General features: G+C 57.0%; 1 protein-coding gene across 1 annotated transcript; it reads right to left on the minus strand.

The window, feature by feature from the left end:
• Nucleotides 1–19,229, minus strand: OTOP1 (otopetrin 1; the record flags this gene model as incomplete). The annotated part of the gene is made up of 6 exons (XM_084234253.1): nucleotides 18,753–19,229; nucleotides 13,230–13,362; nucleotides 10,929–10,987; nucleotides 7,405–7,535; nucleotides 3,740–4,665; nucleotides 1–171 (listed from the first exon to the last, which is right to left on the minus strand). Exons 1-6 carry the CDS (start codon nucleotides 19,178–19,180, stop codon nucleotides 1–3), a joined length of 1,848 nt encoding a protein of 615 aa, XP_084090379.1. The 5' UTR covers nucleotides 19,181–19,229.
• Between the last annotated feature and the right edge of the window lie 53 nt (nucleotides 19,230–19,282).

The following is a 19,282-nucleotide window of genomic DNA, read 5'->3' on the forward strand; positions in this document are numbered from 1 at the left end:
CTAGATCTTACAATAGACCTCAAAAAGGGAGGCAGCTGCATGCATTCGGTAGAAAATAGAGAAAGGCATGGCCAGGTTGACCACGATTATCCAGGGTTCAAAGCCAAAGACAATCTCCTCCAACCCGTTGTCATACTCGGGGCGGCAGCCGAAGGCAGGAGGTATCCAAAGCTGCAAGAGAAGAGAAGGCCGTTGTGGGGGGAGCTGTTAGAACCCTGCAAGCCGCCCCACACACCCTGGCGCTGCCTGGACTCGGGGAGACTGAGTCACACCTGCGACAGTGGCACAGCCCACTCAGCCTCCCCTCCTCTCTGCCTCTGCCCCCTCCTGCCTGAATGCTCTCAAACCCAGCCGGTTCTGTCCATCTCTGCAGCCCCCACCCAAACAGCTGCAAAGCACCCCCTCCAGAGGGAGCCTTCACCCCCCCACCCACAGTCCCAAGGTTGTGGAGGGATCTTTACAAACCCTTCATCTGACCTGTCATGTTGCTGGTCCCTCACCAGTGCCTCCTCCTGCCCTGCGCTCCAGTGCCCCTCAGCCCCCATGTGCCCACCACTCCCCAGGCTTCAGGGCTGCCCTCCTGTTGCTGCCTCTCAGGGACTCCCTGCCTTCCTTCTGCTGTCAAGCGCTCCTGTTCACCAAGTCCTGAGACATGACCTCTTCCAGGAAGCCCTCCTTGATCTAACCAGTGTGGGCAGGATCTCCCTGCACGTTCCCACAGCCCCAGCCTCGCCCCAGTGGAGGTCACCCTGCACCACAGCCGCCTCTGCAGACCAACATTGGGCTTGCAGGCCAGGCCTGGGTCTGGGCGGGCGAGTTCTAGGTCTTCTCTTGCTCCCTTCAGCTTAGAGCTACAACCCAGGCCCCGCTCCGGGAGAGGAGCACGCGCCCGGGAGGCTGACGTGCCCTGCGCCGGCCCCATAAGGAGCATCACCCCCAGGCCGGGGCTGGAGCCAGAGCCCGAGACTTCCCGCCCCGCGCGGGCATGACGAGTGACATCAGCCACAGACAACGGCTGCCTGGCCCTCGGACACCAGGCACAGCCGCGGCCGGAGCCACGGAGCCCCCAGGAGAGAGGAGGGCGGCCGGGGGGCTGGGCTCTGCAGGTGCCGGGCTGGCCACGGCTGCGCAGCCGTGAGAGGTGCGGCACACTGGCGCGGCACGCTCAGCAAGGGGAGGCTGGCCGCTCTTCTGTCCCGCACCCGAGAGTAAAAGTCAGAACCCGAGAGCCAGATCCCAACTCCCCCTCCAGGCGTGAGGGCCTCTGTGGCTTCCCGCCCCGTCGGGAGGAAGTCCTGGCTTGTGGCTTCTCAGGCCTGTGCTCAGACCCCCCCCCTTGTCTCCCCTTGTCTCCCGAGTTCTAGCCACGTGGGCACCCTTCCTGCTCCAGCAGCTCAGCCAGCCAGCAGGCCTGCTCCGCACCCTGCCTCCCCAGGCTGGCAGCTCTGCCCATCGCCCACCCCCACTGGCCCTTCCCCCGCCACACACAGAAAGCCCTTCTTGACTCCAGTGCCGCCCCCCAGTGCTCCCAGGCACCCTACCTCCACCCCTCACACGCCCACCACCCTGTCTCGTTGTGGGGTAAATGAAGGATCAGGCTTTTTTGTGCCTCCCGCCGCTGGCGTGGGTGACCAGGTGAGGAGCATGAGCGAGGGGCACACACGCCTGTGATCGTGGACACCTGGGCCCAGAGCGCGCGGGGTGCACATGTGCAAGTGCTCACACCTGTGCCCAGGTCGCCTGCCTGCCTCCCAGCCCCACTGCCTGCTGCCTTTCATGCCAGGCTGTCCGCCTGGCGTGCTGTGCACCTGGTTCCCTGAGGGCATCAAAGACCTGTAAAAATCCACTGAGGGCTCCGGACTCTCCGTCTACCCAAGCCAACAGCAAGCCCACCCTGCGCGCATCCACCACTCCCGTCCACTCCACGGCCGGAGGCTTCCCCCGCGGACAGGCACACCAGCCGCCAGCATCAGCCTCTGTCCCAGGCTGGTCCTGCAAACAGACCCTGCTCCCCGGAGGCCTGTGCCCGACGTGGAGTCAGTGCAGCCTTCCTAGGCTGCCCCGGAGCTGGCTCCCGGCATCCTGAGTCTCCCACTCCGCAAGGTCCATCTTCTGGCTGCCTTCAGCGGGAGCTCCTTAAACCACCGAGATGAAAGAAGAGGCCCCTGGACCAAATCAAACCTTCTGGGCCCTTCTTCCTTCAAATTTCTCCCGAGCTGACCTGGCAGGGGACAGAGGTCCCGGTGACCCAAAGCTACCAGACGTAGTGGCAGAGATGTGGCCTCCCCATTTGGGGGCCTTAGGGTGAAATCAAAAGCAGCAGCTCCTGGGTGGGCTGCACCCACAGAAATATGGGGGGTGGAGCTCCAGCCAATGGACTGATGGGGAAAGGCAGGGAGGTGAGGCTGCTCTCAAGGCTGCAGTGCAGACTTGGCTGGGGCCCCCCCAGCCCCAGTCTCTGCGAAGGCCTGCGTGGAGTCATCTTACCAAGCCCCTTCTTTCTGTGTCTGGAAACAAATCCCACCAACACACAAATCCCCCCACCCCCACCGACACTGCCCAGGTGCACACGCCCATCATTTCCTACCTGAGGGCTGCAGGGGCCTCTGTTCTGGTCTCCCCGCCTCTGGCCTGTCCTCCCCTCCAGGCTTCCCACCGCTGCTAAGGGATCGCTCCCACACACCCGCCTTCGAGGGTCCACAACTGTACCCAACACAACGACCAGACTCGGCCAAGTCTGACTCCAGCTAGATCCAGCTAGCCAGACCCTCAACCCTCTTCCCACATTGCTGCTCTGCTTGATATGCCTGGGATTCACGCTGCACTACGTGGTGCTCCCCAACTGCACTGTGGGGCTTTGCATGTTGTGTGCCTCTGCCCCAAACCCTTTTCCTTGGCTTGACCACTAGGTGAGCTTCCAGCCATTCCTTGATGCTGGGAGCAGAGAATATTGGATAACTGACTGCGCCTTTTTCTCTCTTGATACCTTCCATCCCAGAGGCTCAAAAGCCAAACACCCACTTTCCCAGCCTCCCTTGCTGCTAGGGTGGCCATGTGAGAGACATTACCAGCCCTCTCCCCACCCCACCTCCACTTTTTCCTGTTGAACCCAGATGTGATGCCTGGCGCTACTGCAGCCATCTTCTGACCATGAGGAGACACGCTCCACACCAAGCAGGGTCAAGAGGAAAGTTGAAGAGCACCTGGACCCTTGATAATCAGATTCAGCTGCCAGACCAGCCCAAGCAGCCAACCTCTAGAATTCTTGCAAGATAATTAAATGCCTTTAAGATGGAAGACACTGCAGGTCAAACTTTCTATTATCTGCAACCAAAAAATACTCTGAATTGAGATGTGGCCTCACCCCATGCACCCCCTACCCATTAGAGTCCTGGACCCAGGCTCCCTCTACCTGGCTCACATACCCTGTCCCAGCACTTGTCATGCTCCTCGTATTATGATTTTTCTTTGTCCCTCTGCCCTGCGCACTGTGACCATTTTGAAGAGGGAGCTAGAAATTGTGGCCTTTCATCTTTAGCTCCCAGCGCCCCACCGCCCCCGCCCCGGTGCACAGCAGGAAAATGGGTCTTAGCACATAAGCCTACGCTCCATCCTCATTTTTAACCTTACGCTGAAACTACTTTGGTTACAAGCTGCCTCCACTCCTAACTGGAAAGAAGGCAGGGAAAACCGATGCACTGATTATTTTTTAAAAAATAAATAACACGATGCCGTTTACCGAGATATTACAGAGGAACAAAAAGGCTGCAATATTCCTCAAGACTGTTCTCTTGGTGTTGCCCCGGAGGAACCGGGGGTGGCAGGCTGGGCCTGGGGCCCCTTCCCTGGCCCTCTCCTCCTCTTCTTCGCCGCCACCTTCCCTCAGACACAGATTCCCACGGCCCGCGAGCGGCACCCGGCTGTCCCAGGGGACCGTGTCCTGGGCCACTGCCCCGCCCTTGGGGCGGGAGGGCGCGGGGGATGATGCGCCATTGCAGACTGTGACCACCCGCAGGGTCCTGATGTCCTGGCGGAGCTTCTCGGGCTCCCGGTGCGTGGACTCGATGATGAAGACGTTCTGGATGTATTTCTCGACAATCACCAGGATGGAGTAGGGCAGGTTGTACCAGGTGTACGGGGGGCAGGCCTCGGCACAGAAGATGGCCAGGAGGGAGCCCCAGGAGATGAGCCAGGAGCCGGAGGCGGTGCCCACCAGGAGCTCGGTGTCCAGTTTGCGGGCCGGGTTTTTGGACTCGTCGAGGGATTTCTCGTCTATCCTGTAAATGCAGATTCCCAGCAGCCCCGCGGCCCCCATGAGCGCCAGCAAGGCGATGGCGTACAGGTAGAACATGGTGAGCGCCGACTCGCTCCTGGTCTTGGAGCGGCCGATCTGAACCAGATACACCACCACCACCCCGATGGTGGCGGCCAGCACGGTCAGGCCCAGCGCCGAGCCCACCACAACCCCGTGGAACTTGAGCTGCATCTTGGGGGGCTGGTGGCTGTCCACCTTGCGCCCGATGTTCTTCCACAGGACATAGAGCATGGTGGAGGCGAGGATCTGGTACTCTATGTTGAAGGGGTAGAGGTAGTAGATCCCGTGGGAGATGGCGGAGCAGAGCGTCGGGGGGGTGCAGTTGCACGGAGGCGTGTGGTCATCCAGAACTAGGGGAGACAGCAGAGCACGGGGGCGTTAGGAGGTTGGGAGCGGCAAGCCCAGGGACGTAGTCTCTCTCTGGAGTCAGCTTGGGTTTACCTGCTGGATCAAAAGCTTTAAAGCGCGGCTGCTCGCGCTTGTCGTCACGACTGCTGGCTAAATGGACAGCCATGAAGGTGTGAAGGGAGAACCGGCCACGCGGACCAGGTTTCACCCGCTGCGCTGCAGTCATTATAAATGCCAGGGCAGAAACTGACTTACCAGCCGTAAGGATGTTCACAGGCTATTGTTGAACAAAAGCAACCGGCCAGGGAGGAGAGAGTCTGAGTCCATTTTGCACGTTACAGACATAGAGCTGATGGGCAGATGGGAGCAGAAGAAACCCAGAGGAACACAAACTGAAATGTTCAAATAGCTGTTCTGGGGGAAAGGCATGGGACTCTCCTCTCCTTTTTCATGAAAAGAAACTTCCATCAGGTCTTTTTACTCCGGCTTTGCTGTGGCTACACAGGCCCCAGCCCCACGTGGGGACACACGTGTTCGCTCACCGAGATTGTGTTTCCCTGACTCCCGAAATTTTCTGTGACTATGATTTACATGTATGATTTCCAAGTTAATTTTTTAAAAATAACTTTGTGAGGGGAAAAAATCTTTCTGTTTGCAAAGGTTTTCTTCCTGAGAATATCTGTTGTGACGAGTGTGGGGGGATTCAGGCACCTCAGGCGGGACACGCCTCTGGGAGCCACTGGCGGTGACATAAAGCACCTTCCACAGCAAGGAGAGAAAATGCTCTAGATAAATAATGAACTATGGAGCAGAGCCTTAAAGATGACCTACAATCCCTGTCTATTTTATAGAGGCATGTTTTTGTTTGTTTGTTTGTTTGTTTATTTATACAAGCACTGGGTACAGTCAGAAGCGCAGGAGGGTGAGAGAATTCACCAGAGCCAGAGCGGGGAGCAGAGCAGGCAGAAGGACCGAAGCACACTGCTGAGGGGAGCAGCGGGCGGCAGGAGAGGTCTGCGTGCCATGTGGGACCCTCCTCCGGTGGCCGGGGAGCAGCCGCAGAGGCCGCGGGCAGCTTCGCAACCCAGCGCTCAACCGCTGCGCCACCGGGGAGGCCCATCCCTGTCTATTTTAAAGGGCAAGTCAAAAGGTAATCAAAGTATTAGGTAAAATTGCATGTGTGTTTGTGTATGTGCACACAAGAGTGGGCGAGCAAGCGAGCGAGCGAGCAAGAGGGGGGGGGAAGAGGAGGGAGGGAGGCAGGGAGATACCGCCTCAGTGTGCAAACATTTAGAAATTAAACAAATTTTAGTACATCCATGCAATAGACTATCAGCTGTATGCTTTGATGATGTGAAAAAATGTTACAATAACAATGGTCCACGTTGCTGCCTCGAGGCGTTGAGGCAAGACAAAAAAGAACCTTGTGACGTGCCTAGAACAGTGTAAGGCACTCAGCAAAACAATCTTTTAAGACTTCTTTGATATTGCTGTCATTGCTGTGACTTTTTTTTTTTTTAAAGAATTATTATTTATACAAGAGCTGGGGTACAGGCCAGAGGTGCAGTGGTGAGAGGATTCACCAGAGACAGAGAGGGGAACAGAACAGGCAGACTGAAGAAATACACTGCTGAGGGGAGCAGCGGGTGAGGCAGGAGAGGTCTGCTGTGCCATGTGGGAATCTCCCTGGCCAGCCGGGAATCGAACCAGTGCTGCAGAGGCTGCAGACAGCTTCACAGAGCTGTGCTTGACCCGCTGCGCCACCAGGGAGGCCCTGCTGTGACTGTTGTTGAGGCTAATGAGGAAATGAAAGCCCCCAAAGGAAAGGACCTTCCCAAGGGTGGGCTGCTAGCTGGGTGGAGACGGTGGAGAAATACAGCAGGCGTTTTTCATTTTGTCATCCCCACCCCCGTAGTGGGGAAAATCGCTCTCTGTGACTGGCCGGGGGTCTAGAGCTAACAGAGATGCTTGTCCACTAAAATGGGGGTGAGGGGGACTCATGGCTCAGCTCCCTTTACTTTTCAAACGAGAAAAGGGAGGCCCAGGGTGTGGACTGGCTGCCCGAGGTCACACGGCTTCTATGAGGGAGGAGCAAGCCCCAAGCCTGGGGATCCCGGCCCAGAAATGTGCACTCGCCTCTGCCTCGCCGTGCCTCTCAGCCCAGTGCTCTGGCATGGAATGAGAGATCACAAGCACTGAAGGATTTTGGAAGAAAATAGAAATATCAGTACTACAGGATCTCAAATAGCGACCCAGGGGAACAAACATGGCCAATATTATAAGCCTAGTAGAGTTCAATAAAAGTCCCAAATGAACTAAAACCATGACTCACAACCCATCATTAGATTTCTATGGATTTTTTAAAGCTATGCTTTCATAGAAAGAACTGGGAATAGAGGCTTCCTCAAAAGCACCCTCAGAAGCAGCTGCCAATCTTCCACAGGGGTAAACAAAGGCCTCATTCCCAGCCAAAGTGGCCATGAGCCATGGCGATTGGACGACAGCCTTTGGGCGGGTCCCGTCCGGACTCACTGGGGAACCCTCCATCACGCTCCGCACGCCCTGCTGAGACAGCCCGACAAGAGGCGTGGAGGCTGCAGAGGTTCGACAACAGAGGACTGTCCACCGGGGTGGGGTTGGGGCCCCCGCAGTTCCTGGGGCCTGCCCCTCCACCATTCTGAACACGCCGGTCTCTGCAGGCGCAAGCTGCTGCGACTCCCAGCAGACGGCCCCGCACTCACCGATGGTTATGTTCCCAAAGCCCAGCGTGATGAGTCGCTCCTTGTGTTCGTTGAGCTGGTGCTTCGACTCGTTCAGGACACTATTGGCCCACAGAAGCAGGTTGGTGAAGACCGAGTGGATCACCCCAAACCTGGAAAACATAAGGGCTGGGTCCTGGAGCAGTCCTGGAAGCGCTAAGCCCTATGGGGTGCTAGACACAGCGGGCATGTGCACACGCACCACACACGGGCACACACACACGCATACACACTCTGTCCGCCTGCTGAGCCGTGACTCTGGCTCTGAGTGGGTGCCCTGTTGGGCTGGGAGGGGCATTTCCACAGGACCATCCAAAACCACGATCTTGGCATTCTGCCTTAACCTGGAACCTGCCAGTACTCGACTCTTTGTCTACAGGACTAAAAGAAACTGGGTCTTGGGAGCAGGCACACCGAAATGGAAATTGACTGAAAGCAGGTAACCCACCTGCCCCAAATCATTTCTTCCAGGAGGGAAGAGGAGAGAAGAGTGAGGGACAGGTGAAATCTGGAGAGTTGGGTGCACCCTATGGTGGGCTGGCCAACCCACTGGTCACATCCACCCCCTCCGCATCGTCACTGACTTCTAAAGCCACGGAAGCAAGCCAGAGAATTGCCGTCTGGCTTCCCTTCCAACCAGGCACGGGGTGGGGGAGTGGGTGGGTGGGTGGGGGAGAGTCTGCTGGCACCACGGAAAAGGTTTTGTTTTCTTGACGAAAGCGATGAGAATGAAAAGCGCCTATTCACTGTCCCCTGCCCTTCCTTCCAGACTTGGATACACGGATGGAGGCTGGAGTTGTGGCAGCTCCCTTACGACCACGCGTCAACCAGCCCGGAATGAAACCCCGACCCACTGAATGGCAGAGTGGAAACATAGAAAGAGCTGCTTTGCGATGACATTGCTACACTCTGGAGTCCCTCAGAGGGTCAGGAACTAATCCAGGGTCACACAGAGTGAGGAGCCACATTAGGTTTTGAAAACTCAGCAAGCAGCCGGCTCTCCTAGGCTGACTCGAGGCCTGCCTTTGCTTCAGGCCACCTGCCGCCTGCGGGAGACTGAGGGGGAGAAGTGGACGGTGGATACTGGACCGGGAGAGCAGAGGGAGCTGTGGGGAACGTGGGTCACCGACTGCTTCCAAACCTCCAGAGTCTTCCCAGGCCTGCAGGTTTAGGATGGGTCACACTGGTGGCTTCAGCTCACTTGACCATGTGCCTTACACGTCAAAGGTAAAGCAAATTCTGGTGACCTGGGAGACGGTTCCTAAGAACTTCCCAGAGGCAGCGTGCCGGCCCCTCCCCCTTAACTAATCAAGAATGTGCTTGCCCACGATCTGCCCACAGGAGACAGGGCACAACTGAGTCCTCAGCCCCGCCCCTGTCCCTCCTCTACAGCTTAACCCCAGCTGACCCCCCAGGGCTCCCACGGGCAGCCACAGGCAAGGTCTCTCCTGTCTGACCCTGGCTTCCTCCGGCAGCTGCATAACGCCCGGGCACAGCTGGAGAAGGAACCAGACTCCAGGGGCAGGTGTTTGCCCATCTGCTCGCCCGGCTGCTGTCGGTCTGCGGCCAGCCTCCCTGCAGCATCTGGGCGGCATTGTACAGCGCCTTTGACAAAGGCGGACAATGCTGTTTGCTTCATTCTGGCCGCTTTTCTTTCCCCCATAATGCACACAGCTCCCCTTTCTCCTCTGTCCTGGCCCTTGGGGCCTTGTCCAATCCCCGGCCCCTTGAACCTGAGGAGCTGGTGCCGACGCCCACTGCAGCTGCGGACTCCTCTCGGCCAGAGCTGCCTGCATGCTGGCAGCCACCTGTTGGCTGGGCCTGGAAATTATCCTACGAAAGCAGGGCCAACGTGGTTTCCTCACGCCAGGGGCCTTTCTCATGCTCGGATCCCGAAGCCCCAGACCGCAATAAAGAGCAGGCTCCCGTGTGCCATTTCTGACCTCAATGCACGTTTGCAGCACTGCTTGCGAAACAATTGTTCCTCTAAGCCTCACCCTTGGGAAAAGAAAAGGAATCAAACCACTAAGGGGAATTCTCAGATCAGAAGAAAAGCCCTGTGTGTACGAAGAGCAGGGGCTAGTGGAATATTGGCTCAAAGGACTAGCAGAAAACAGCAGGACGGGGATGCAGGTTCCCAAGCCTTCAGGACCTGGCAGGAAATAGCAGTGAGTGAAGTGAGTAAAGTCAGGTGAAGGCAACATTAGGGAGTGGTGGGGACTGTAGCAAACTGAAGGGTTAGGGCCCATCTGGAGCAAACAACTGCAATTCACTGCTAGCCCCTTGTTGCCCCAGACATTTGGACATGACCACGTCTTCCAGTTTTTCTAGAGAAATCTAAATCTGAAACCTAGAGGTAATAAGCCATTTAAAAATGTTAAGCACTTCGACCTACAGACAAAAGAAGAGAGAACACTAAACCTCTGGTTCACCCACACCCTGACACTTTAGGAAAGAGGCTCAGAGACAGGGGAAGAGGCGCCAGAGATCTCTCGTTCTCTGCACACACTCAGAGGGAGGCTGTGGAGGAGCAGCAGGGAGACGGCCACCCGCCAGGCAGGAAGGGAGGCCACTAGGGAAACAAAACCAACCCCCCGGCACCTCGATCTTGGACTTGGAGCCCCAGAACCGTGAAGAGATGACAGGTTTCTGTGGGTGAAGCCCCCGCCTCACCCCGGCAGCAGCCGACTAGTATGCCGGTGTGCCGGGCGGGTGAGCGTGGTGGCGGCACGTGCACGGTGGATAAACATCACGCTGTTCACTAAGACTGACGGGAGGACATGGTTACACAAAAAGAAAAGCAGGGCAAGAGGAACAGGACCACCTGCGCCGGAGGAAGGAAACTATATATTCAGGGGGAAAGGCTGCTGCTTGAAGCGGATGCTTTTTGCACAACAAGGCTCAAGGCTCATGAAAGCGGTTTCTGTTTCATTCATCTTCTGAAGTTGCTCCATCCAGGGGTGACCGATTAATCAATCTTGGAAATATCAGCGTCATTGTCAGTGCTGGCGGGGCACTCTCTGCCCCTGACTGGCGGCTCCGGTGAAGAGGGATCTGTCTATAAAGCAAACACCGGCCCTTCCTTCCTCCTGCGTGCAGGGGGATCTGCCCGCAGGGTAGTGACACCCGGCCCTGAGGCAATTCACCCCTCCTCCTGTAGCTTCTTTCCCTCCCGAGGGAGGGAGGGAGCTGGACAAGGCCAGCTGGACTGAGCACTGGTCAAGGGCGGACGCGAGCTCCGGAGAGTGCCCTGTTCCTACTCGGGAGCCGGCTACGCAGGCTGAGGTCCTGGAGGGGAGGTGTCTGAGGTGGCAGGTGGGAAGCACAAGCCCCATCACCGACTTCCAGGGGGCGCCCAGGGAGAGGTTGAAAGCGGGTCCACTGTCCCCACCAGGCTGGGGCTCAGAGTCGCCCGGTCACCCAGCCGCTGACCCAGGGGAGCAGATGTTTCGCCGTCTGCGCCCGCACCACCCTCAACGCGCCAGACCAGCGCCCGCGGCCCATACCTTTCCAGGGTTTTGAACGACTGGATGACGTCCTTGGCGTGCCCCCACAGGAAGTACACCTAGTGGCGTGAGGGGGAGAGAGGCGCGTCAGTGGGAGACCCCAGGACCCCACACGCTGAGAAGCTGTCCAACTGCTGGGGACCCAGGGGGTGTCAGGACTTCCGTGACGTCCCCCCCCCCCCCGCAAAAGGCAAGGGGCTGCTGTCGTCTCCGGTGGCAGCGCCATTCCCTGAGGGGACAGAGCTCGCCGCCTGGGGCCCTGGCCAGGCTGTCACTAGCGGTCACGCAGGGTGGGCTGACCGGGTCGGAGGGGCAGGGGGTGGCCGGCAGCAGATCTGAGCACGAGCCCAGATTCCCCCAGCCTCATGCAGGTCCAGGAACCTCCCTGCTGTGTCCTCCGTCTGTGAGCGGGATGGGGGCACCACCTGCCTACTGGCTGGGGTGGCACTGGCGTGAGCCCCCATCCTAAGACCAGCCCTGCAGGGGTCTGGGGTAACGTCCCCGGCGCCTCATTGTCCACACTGGCTGCACACGACACGCAGAAGCGTGTGATTATCTTTAAGTGAAAAACGCAGACTAGAGGGAGTCCCTTGTGGTCTCCCCGAGGCTCTCCATGTTGCCGCTGGAGCAAGACTCGTCACCCTGGGATGTGACTCCCTGGGCTAAATAGCCAGTTAGCTCTGTGTTGGGGCGCAGGCACCTCCATAATAAAGCACCACAGGCTGGAACAGGCGTTCATTCTGTTTCCGAGGTGACAGGTGCTAGATCACCGTGGCAACGGTTGTTTCCCAAGGCTTTCTTCTTGCCTTGGGGTGCGGACACCGCCTTCCCCAGGGTCTTGGCATAGTTGTCCCCCTGACAGAGTCTGCATCCTGCTCTCTTTCTACAAGGACACCCCTGGTATCACACTGGGCTGGAGTCCATCCGGACCACCCGGCTTGCCCAATCACCTCTGCAAGCACCTGCTGTTCCAACAACCACCTTCTGAGGCAGTGGGGATGGGGGTTCCAACAGCTACATTTGGGGGACACATTCAGTCCAGAACACTCTTATGCAAGGTGACCCCTTGAATTAGTCTCCCCAAAAGTTCTCAGCCTACTGTACCCCAGAGCCAAGCTGCCCCAACCTCATCGGCATCATCCTCAAGGAGCTTCTCTGTGGAGGTTTCTTTTTTTTTTTTTAAGTTCTTTTTAAGAGCAGTATTTCTTGAGGTAACACTGGCTAACAGCACTGTGTGACTCAGAGGCCCAGGCGGGCGCCCCTTCGGGTGTGCACCCCACACCACGCCCTCCACCAAAGACCCTCCTCGTCCAACTGTGTCAGCCATTATTGGGGATTTCTGCTAAGGATGGAAGCTGCACTGGAGGTTTTCTGATTCTAAGCTACATATTTAGATTATATAGATGTAATTTAATATGTGTGTGTGTGTATATATATATATATATATATATAGTGTGTGTGTGTGTTTGTATCTTTCATTTCTTAGCCACACCAAGTTAGCCAATGCTGAGAAAAATAATCTCATACATTTCAAAAAGATTTTCATCCACAAGTGAGCAAACAAAAATGTGTCTGTGGGCCTCCTTGGTGGCAAAAGGGTTAAGATCCAACCTATAAAGCTGTCCGCAGCCACTGCAACACGAGTTTGATCCCCGGCCAGGGAGCTACCTGCATGGCATGGCAGACCTCTCCTGACTTGTCCGCTGCTCCCCTTAGCAGTGTATTTCTGTCCATCTGCCTGTTCTGCTCCCCACTCTATCTCTGGTGAATCCTCTTACCCCCCCCCACACCTTTGGCCTGTACCCCAGTTCTTGTATGCATAAATAAATCTAAAAAAAAAATGTGTCTGTGACATCAAGGAGTGACAGTAATGGCACAGGGTTACTTTTGGAAGTGATGAAAATGTCCTAAAATCAACCATTTTCACAGTGGCACCACCCTCTGAATATACTAACCACTGAACTGCATGCTTCGAATGGGCAAATTGCAAGGTCTGTGGGTTACATCTCACTCAAACTGCTGAATGAAAAAAATCTCCCAGGGAACCAAAGTCCCCCAGGCCTTTCCGGCAGAGCCTGGCTTAGCAGAACTTCTGACTGACATTGTCACGAGTTTTGCCACATAGGATCCCTGTGCAGACGGCTTAGGGGGCACAGGTCCCACCCCAGGGGAGGCAACTAAACCACTGAACCCCAGAGATGGATTCAGACTGTCCCCCCAACAGATGTCTTGATGTTTCAGGTTTTCACACACCTGGGTACCCTCAGCAGGCACCCAGGCATGAGCATCAGCCTGGCTTACCTGCAACAGCGTATGCACTGCGTGAGTGACAGGGAAAACTCCTTCTGTGGCTGATAAACATTCAGAAAATCCAACGAAGTACCCAATTTTAAAACATCCCAGAATGATGGTGATGGCGGCGAACAACGTGATACTACCTAAATCGGGAGGCAGGGAAGAGGTGCAAATACAGAAGTGTTAATACTCACTTGAAGTCATTTCAAAACAAGTTATATTAAAACCTCCGGTCAAACGATTTTTGACAATGTGTCAAGAACATTCAATGAGGAAATAATAGTCTTTTCAACAAACAGTGCTGGGAAAACTGGATGTCCACATGCAGGAGAATGAAGCTGGACCCTGGCCTCATTCCACATGCAAAAATTACCTTGACATGAAGCAAAGACTTAACCATAAAACCTAGAACTATAAAACTCTTAAAAGAAAACATGGCAGATCTCTATGATGTTAGATTTGGTAATAATTTCTTAGCTATGACTCTAAAAGCCCAAGTAACAAAAGCAAAAATAGGTAAGTTGGGCCACATCGAAATGGGAAAAAAAAAATTGTGCATCAGAGGGTACTATCAACCCACAGAAGGGGAAAGAATATTCACAAATGATACATCTTCTAAGGCTCTAGTATCCAGCATATAGAAAGAACTCTCACTAGGGAACAACAAAAAAACAATTTAAGAATTAGCAATGGCCTTGCATTGACATTGTTACAAAAAAGATACACAAATGGCTAATTGGCAGATTAAAAGATGCTCAAGATCACTAGTCATTAGGGGAAAGTAAATCAAAAACATGGGGTGTCACCTGACATCCAGGAAGATGGTTATTATGAAAAATAAATTAAGGGAGAGGAGGGCGGGCAGGAAGAAGGAGCAAATGTTGGTGAGGGTGTGGAGAAATCTGAATCCCGTGCACAACCAGAGGGAGTGGACAACGGTGTTGCCGCTATGGAAACCAGCATGGCAGCCCTTCAAAACATTACAAATACGATTTCCACAAATTCCAGCAATTCCATCCCCAGCATGAGTGAACGCAGAGACACAAGACACTTGTGCGCCCACGTTCATAACAGCATTATTCACAAGAGCCAAACGGTGGGAGCAGATCAAGTGTCCACCAGCACATGACCGGATAAACAGACTGTGGCCTGCGCGATGGAACAGAATCCCACCCTAGGAGGAAGGACATCGTGACCAGGCTGACTCAGGAGGCACCCTGAAGGCATCACACTAAGCGAAACCCGTCACAAGACGACATGCCCCGCCGACTGCACTCACATGAGGTCTGCGGAGTAGTCGGGTTCATAGAGACAGCCAGCAAAGTGATGGGGAGAAGGGGTACCGAGGAGCTGTTTGAGGGGGACGGAGCTTCTGAGGACAGGGCGCTGGAGATTGGCCGCACAGCAGAGTGCAGGTGTTTAACACGATTAAACTGTACCCTTAGAACGACCAAGGTGGCAAATGTCTTGTCAGGTGTATTTCACCACAATTCAAGATAAATAAACCTAGAGCACACATTTCTATGTAAACTCTACATACATAGAACATGTAAAACACATCCTGCAAGTGGCCAGAGGAGCTAGAACCGGAAGGCGGGTGCCGCGTCCTGTTAGCTGTACCAGGGTCCGACGAGGGATATGCTGTCCATGCAGCCTGGCTGAATTGACCTCTAGAAGCTCCCCCCCTCCCCCACCAAAAAAAAAATCAAGCTATGATTTTTCTATGAAAAAAAAAATCTCATCTTTTGAATCTTAAAACCCTGCCCTCTTAAGAAGGGGGTGAGCACTCGCAGGAGGGCTCTCTGCCATTTTCACAAAGCTTCTGAGGGTCTAAAAAGCTTCTGAGTAGAAAAGCATCTGTCCTGAAGGGCAGGGAGCCCGCGCAGAGGCACCGAGAGGCTGGGGCTGGGCAGGGAGAAGAAAGGACGCGTCCTGGGTGCTGTATCCAGCCCAGTTGCAACCGAAAAATAAAAGCAAACCAGCAAATAGACAGATGCAAAACAAAAACCTCAAACACAAGCCTCCGGAAAGGAAAATACGAGATGCATTCAAAAGCAGCTGAGGACCAGCCCAGGGGCGGGCGCCGAAGGCCCCAGGGCACGCAGACTAGGCCCCTCGAGCCGGTGCCTCTGCAGGCAGCGAGGCTGCCCTTCCCCTTTTCTCTCCCACGAGGCGCAGGAAACTGGCCGGTGGGGACCAGCCCGGGGTGGCCAGAGGGGACGCACACAGGGCGACTAGAAGCTGACAGCGGCCTCGGTGAAGAGTCACGCCATCGCCTGGCTCGCTGCCGCGGCTCAAAGCCCTGTGGAAACCACTCCAAGCCACTTTGTTGTGTGTTTTTTTAATGCTGGAGGAAAAACAACAACAATAAAAGCAGAAACTTAGGAAGATGGAGACTCAGTCCCTGCGCTCTGAAACGGCTTGACAGAGGCACGCTGGGTTTCCATCACAAAGGGAAAGAGCGAGGTGAGGCGGCGCCGCTGGCTGGGGCAGCGAGAACGCGGGCTGGAGCAAGGCAGCGGGCGCCCGGTCCAGTGTGCCCGAGACGCAACGTGGGGGTTCAGACCAGGCCCCCTGCTGCTCCCAGCCTCAGCTTTCCCAACTAGAAAATGAGATGGGGCTCAGTCGTGGTTCTCAAACTTGAGCGAGTGTCAGAATCACCCGGAGGACTTGGTGAAACAGACGGTGGGCTCCATGCCCAGAGTTTCTGACTCAGCAGGTCCGGGGCCCGGATATTTGTATCTCTGACAAATTCTCAGGTGGGAATTGCTTGGTCCCCGCCTGGAGAACCACTGATCTGGAGCAGCGCCCTCACGTCATTCCAAGAATTGTGATGAACACATCACACACCTTCTCATGCGAAGTCCCTCCTTCCTGTATCCATCCATCCGTCCATTTATTTATCTACACAACAAGTGTTTGGCAGACTCCTAGAATTCATGGGCCATTCTGCCAAGGGCTTAAGGGTGAACAAACAAGATGGATGAGAAAAAAAAATACACCTAGAAGCTTGCATAAGTCGGGGTGTGCAGGAAGGACAGAGGGAGAGCTGGCACCAGGCTTCTCACCTGCCGCTTGGGAAGCCAGAAGCCTGTGGAAGGCAGCCAAGGTCCACTGCAAGGAAAGATGGGGTCCAAGAGCCTCATTCCCAGCCAAGATGTTGCCCGCTCATCAGGCAAAAGACAAAGAAGTTTGAAGACATGCAAAGCATAGTCATTCCACAATATTTGTTGAGCGCCAGCTACGGCTCAGGCATTGGGGGTAGAAAAAAGTCAACAAAAGTAAGTATCTGTCCTTGGGGAGTCTAGTGGGGAAGACACAAAATAGTAAACACACAAGACATGCCGGGAAGTGTGCAGTGCACAGAGGAAAGGAAAGCAGCACAGGGGATGGAGGGTGATGATGGGGGGTCAGGAAATAACTCTCTGAGAAGGTGACAGTTGAACACCATTTTCCACGTCACGAGCCAGCCAGGCTGCTGTCATCTCCTCGAGGAGAAATCAGTCCTACTTGGTGGACAGAGGTGCTGGACGAATGGCCCATCACTTCCAGTGAATTTTGCAAAGGCAGTCAAGGTCCCTGCGGTCCACAGGGACACCCGTGGGTGGAGCAGAAGGCTTCCTGCTCCAAGAGCTACCTCGCAGCACAGCCCAGGCCCCAGAAACTTTCTCTGGAAACCGCAGTGCCTGGAATTCCCCAGGCAGGCGCTTCCCCGAGCGCCAGACTTCCCAGACTCACAGAAGCTGGGGCAGCGCCACGTCAAACCTGTCTCCCCAGCTCTGCTCCCAGGGAGAGCTGCAGCCGCCGGGACAGAGGCAGCCCTCAGCACCGTGGGCTCCCGGCATCCTCCAGGGAGTCTAGTCTCCTGCCTCTGGAACCTCAGCTCACTGACAAGATGGACAACGCTTTGCAAACCCCCACCTCCCAGCTCTCCCGAGAGGCTGAAGTCTGATTTACTGCCCAGGAGCAGGGACTGAAAAGGCGGACGGGACTGGCAAGTGAAGGCCGGGGCCAGGGCCTCGTCTGAAAGGCAGTGTTGCTATGGGGCAACTGCTGAGTGTCCAGGCCCCCTGACTTGTGCGCACCTACTATGTGCTCTCATCCACGCCATCGCTACTTGGTGTCTAAAGGCAGCGCAAATGTAACTTGGCCGCAGGCGACACCTGCCCGCGTTCCTCCCGCTGTCGTCGCAGGCTCCGGAAATGACACCACCACTCAACTCCGCATTTCATTCCCGTTTGCTTGCCTGTTGGATGCGGCACTAGGCTCACTGCCCTCCGGTCACTAAACCACAAGCCTCCTGAAAACACCCACTATCCAGACAGGAGTCTGCGCCAAACGGAAGTCGGGTCCGGCTTTCCCACGGCCAGATAAACCGGGCAGTCCCTGTCCAAGAAATGAAGGCTCACCCGACAGCCCAGCTCCCATCCGACTAGTCAGTGCGCGGACCCAGCGGGCCCTAGGCTGATGGTGGTGGGGGGAGCAGCTCCTGCCCGGCGCCGGGGTGGCGCTGGGGGAGGCCTACAGGGAAGGGGGTGGGGATGTGAAGGTGCAGTGGGCACCCACCAAGCAGTCGTGGCCGCACCGAGTGTGCAATTCCCGTCCAGAAGGGCAGAGAGCGGAGCAGAGGGTGGGCGGATTAAGGGATGAGCCCCAGGTCCTGCGAGGGAGCAAGAGCCCGTCCTGGTGGAGACCCAGGCCCTGGGCGCCCAGGCAGAGCCTAGTGAGGTGTGAGCATGCGGCCTGGCCCTGAAGGTGCCTCAGGCGGCTGCCCCCAGAGTCGGGCCACCACTGCCTCCTCCCTCAGACCTGCAGCTGTGGTCTTGGGGTGGGGGAGGGGGTAGGAGGGTTCCTAGCTTGAAGCTGTCCCAGTCTGTATGGGGGAGCGCTAGCGAGTGCCTCTGCCCCACCAGCGCCCAAAGGTGTCCACGCACTCATTCATGACTTCACTCCACCCATTCTGGACACCCACTCACGCCAGGTCCCCAGGGGGTCCTGGGACCAAGACATGAGCATCACCAGCCTCCCCAGGCCCCACTCTGCGAGCTGGAGAGACAGCAAAGCACAAGCACAGTGTGCACAGGGCACAGTGGGGGGCGGGGGGCGGAGGGGGCGGGAGTGGTCAGAACCATAAGGAGGGGGTGGGAGCGTCAGAAAAACTCCCCTGGGGAAGCCGGGGTGAGGCCGGGGGTCTGGGCCAGGGAGGGGGCGGCATTCCGGGCGGGGAACAGAACATGCAAGGGCTTGGGCGCACGAGGTGCTGCGAGGGACCCCACGCCTCCGAGGCTGGGGCGGGAGGGCGGAGGGCGGACGGGGGCGGGCTAAATCCAAAGAAACCAGCTGGGGCGGACCCCGGAGGGCCTCGCTAAGCCCGGGAAGCCGGCGCCGCTCGGGCAGCCCTGGGGGGGGAGGCGCGGAGCCTGCGTCTTGAAGAGCCTCAGCGCACCGCGACGGTCGGGAGAGCCCGGGCGGGGGACGCGCAGGAGGCGCGGGCGCAGCGCGCAGGCCCCGGGGCTGACCGCGGGGCACTCACCGCGGAGCCAGCGCGCGCCGGCCTGCGTGTCCTTCTGGCGGAAGAGGGGGCGCTGCGCGGCGCTGCGCCCCACGTACCACAGCATCCAGAGCAGCTGCAGCAGCATGAGCGCCGTGAGGAAGCAGAGCAGGAGGCTCTTGCCCACGCCCGCGGCGTGCACGGCCCAGGCCAGCAGGAGCAGCAGCCCCGCCACGAACACGTTCAGCCCGTACTGGCTGCTCAGCGCCTCGGCCAGCTTCTGGGGGACGCTGGCGCAGCGCGCGCCCCGTCGGGGGGCCGGGGCCTCGGGGGCCGCCGGGGCGGGGGGCTGGGGCCGCGGGCAGACGGCGGGCCCCGGCGCGCCGGGACCCGGACCCTGACCCGGAGCGCTGGAATCCGAGGCCCACGGGGGCGAGGCCGGCGCCTCTGGACCCTGGGGCATCATGGGGGACCCCCTCACGCACCCAGTTAGCCCCCCTCCGAGGGGTTTGCCGCCCGCCTGTTGCCCCTGACCTCTGCCTCGGCCCCGGCGCCCTTGACCAAACAG

Source organism: Talpa europaea, assembly GCF_964194135.1.
Source record: "Talpa europaea genome assembly, chromosome: 5".
Taxonomy (NCBI): domain Eukaryota; kingdom Metazoa; phylum Chordata; class Mammalia; order Eulipotyphla; family Talpidae; genus Talpa; species Talpa europaea.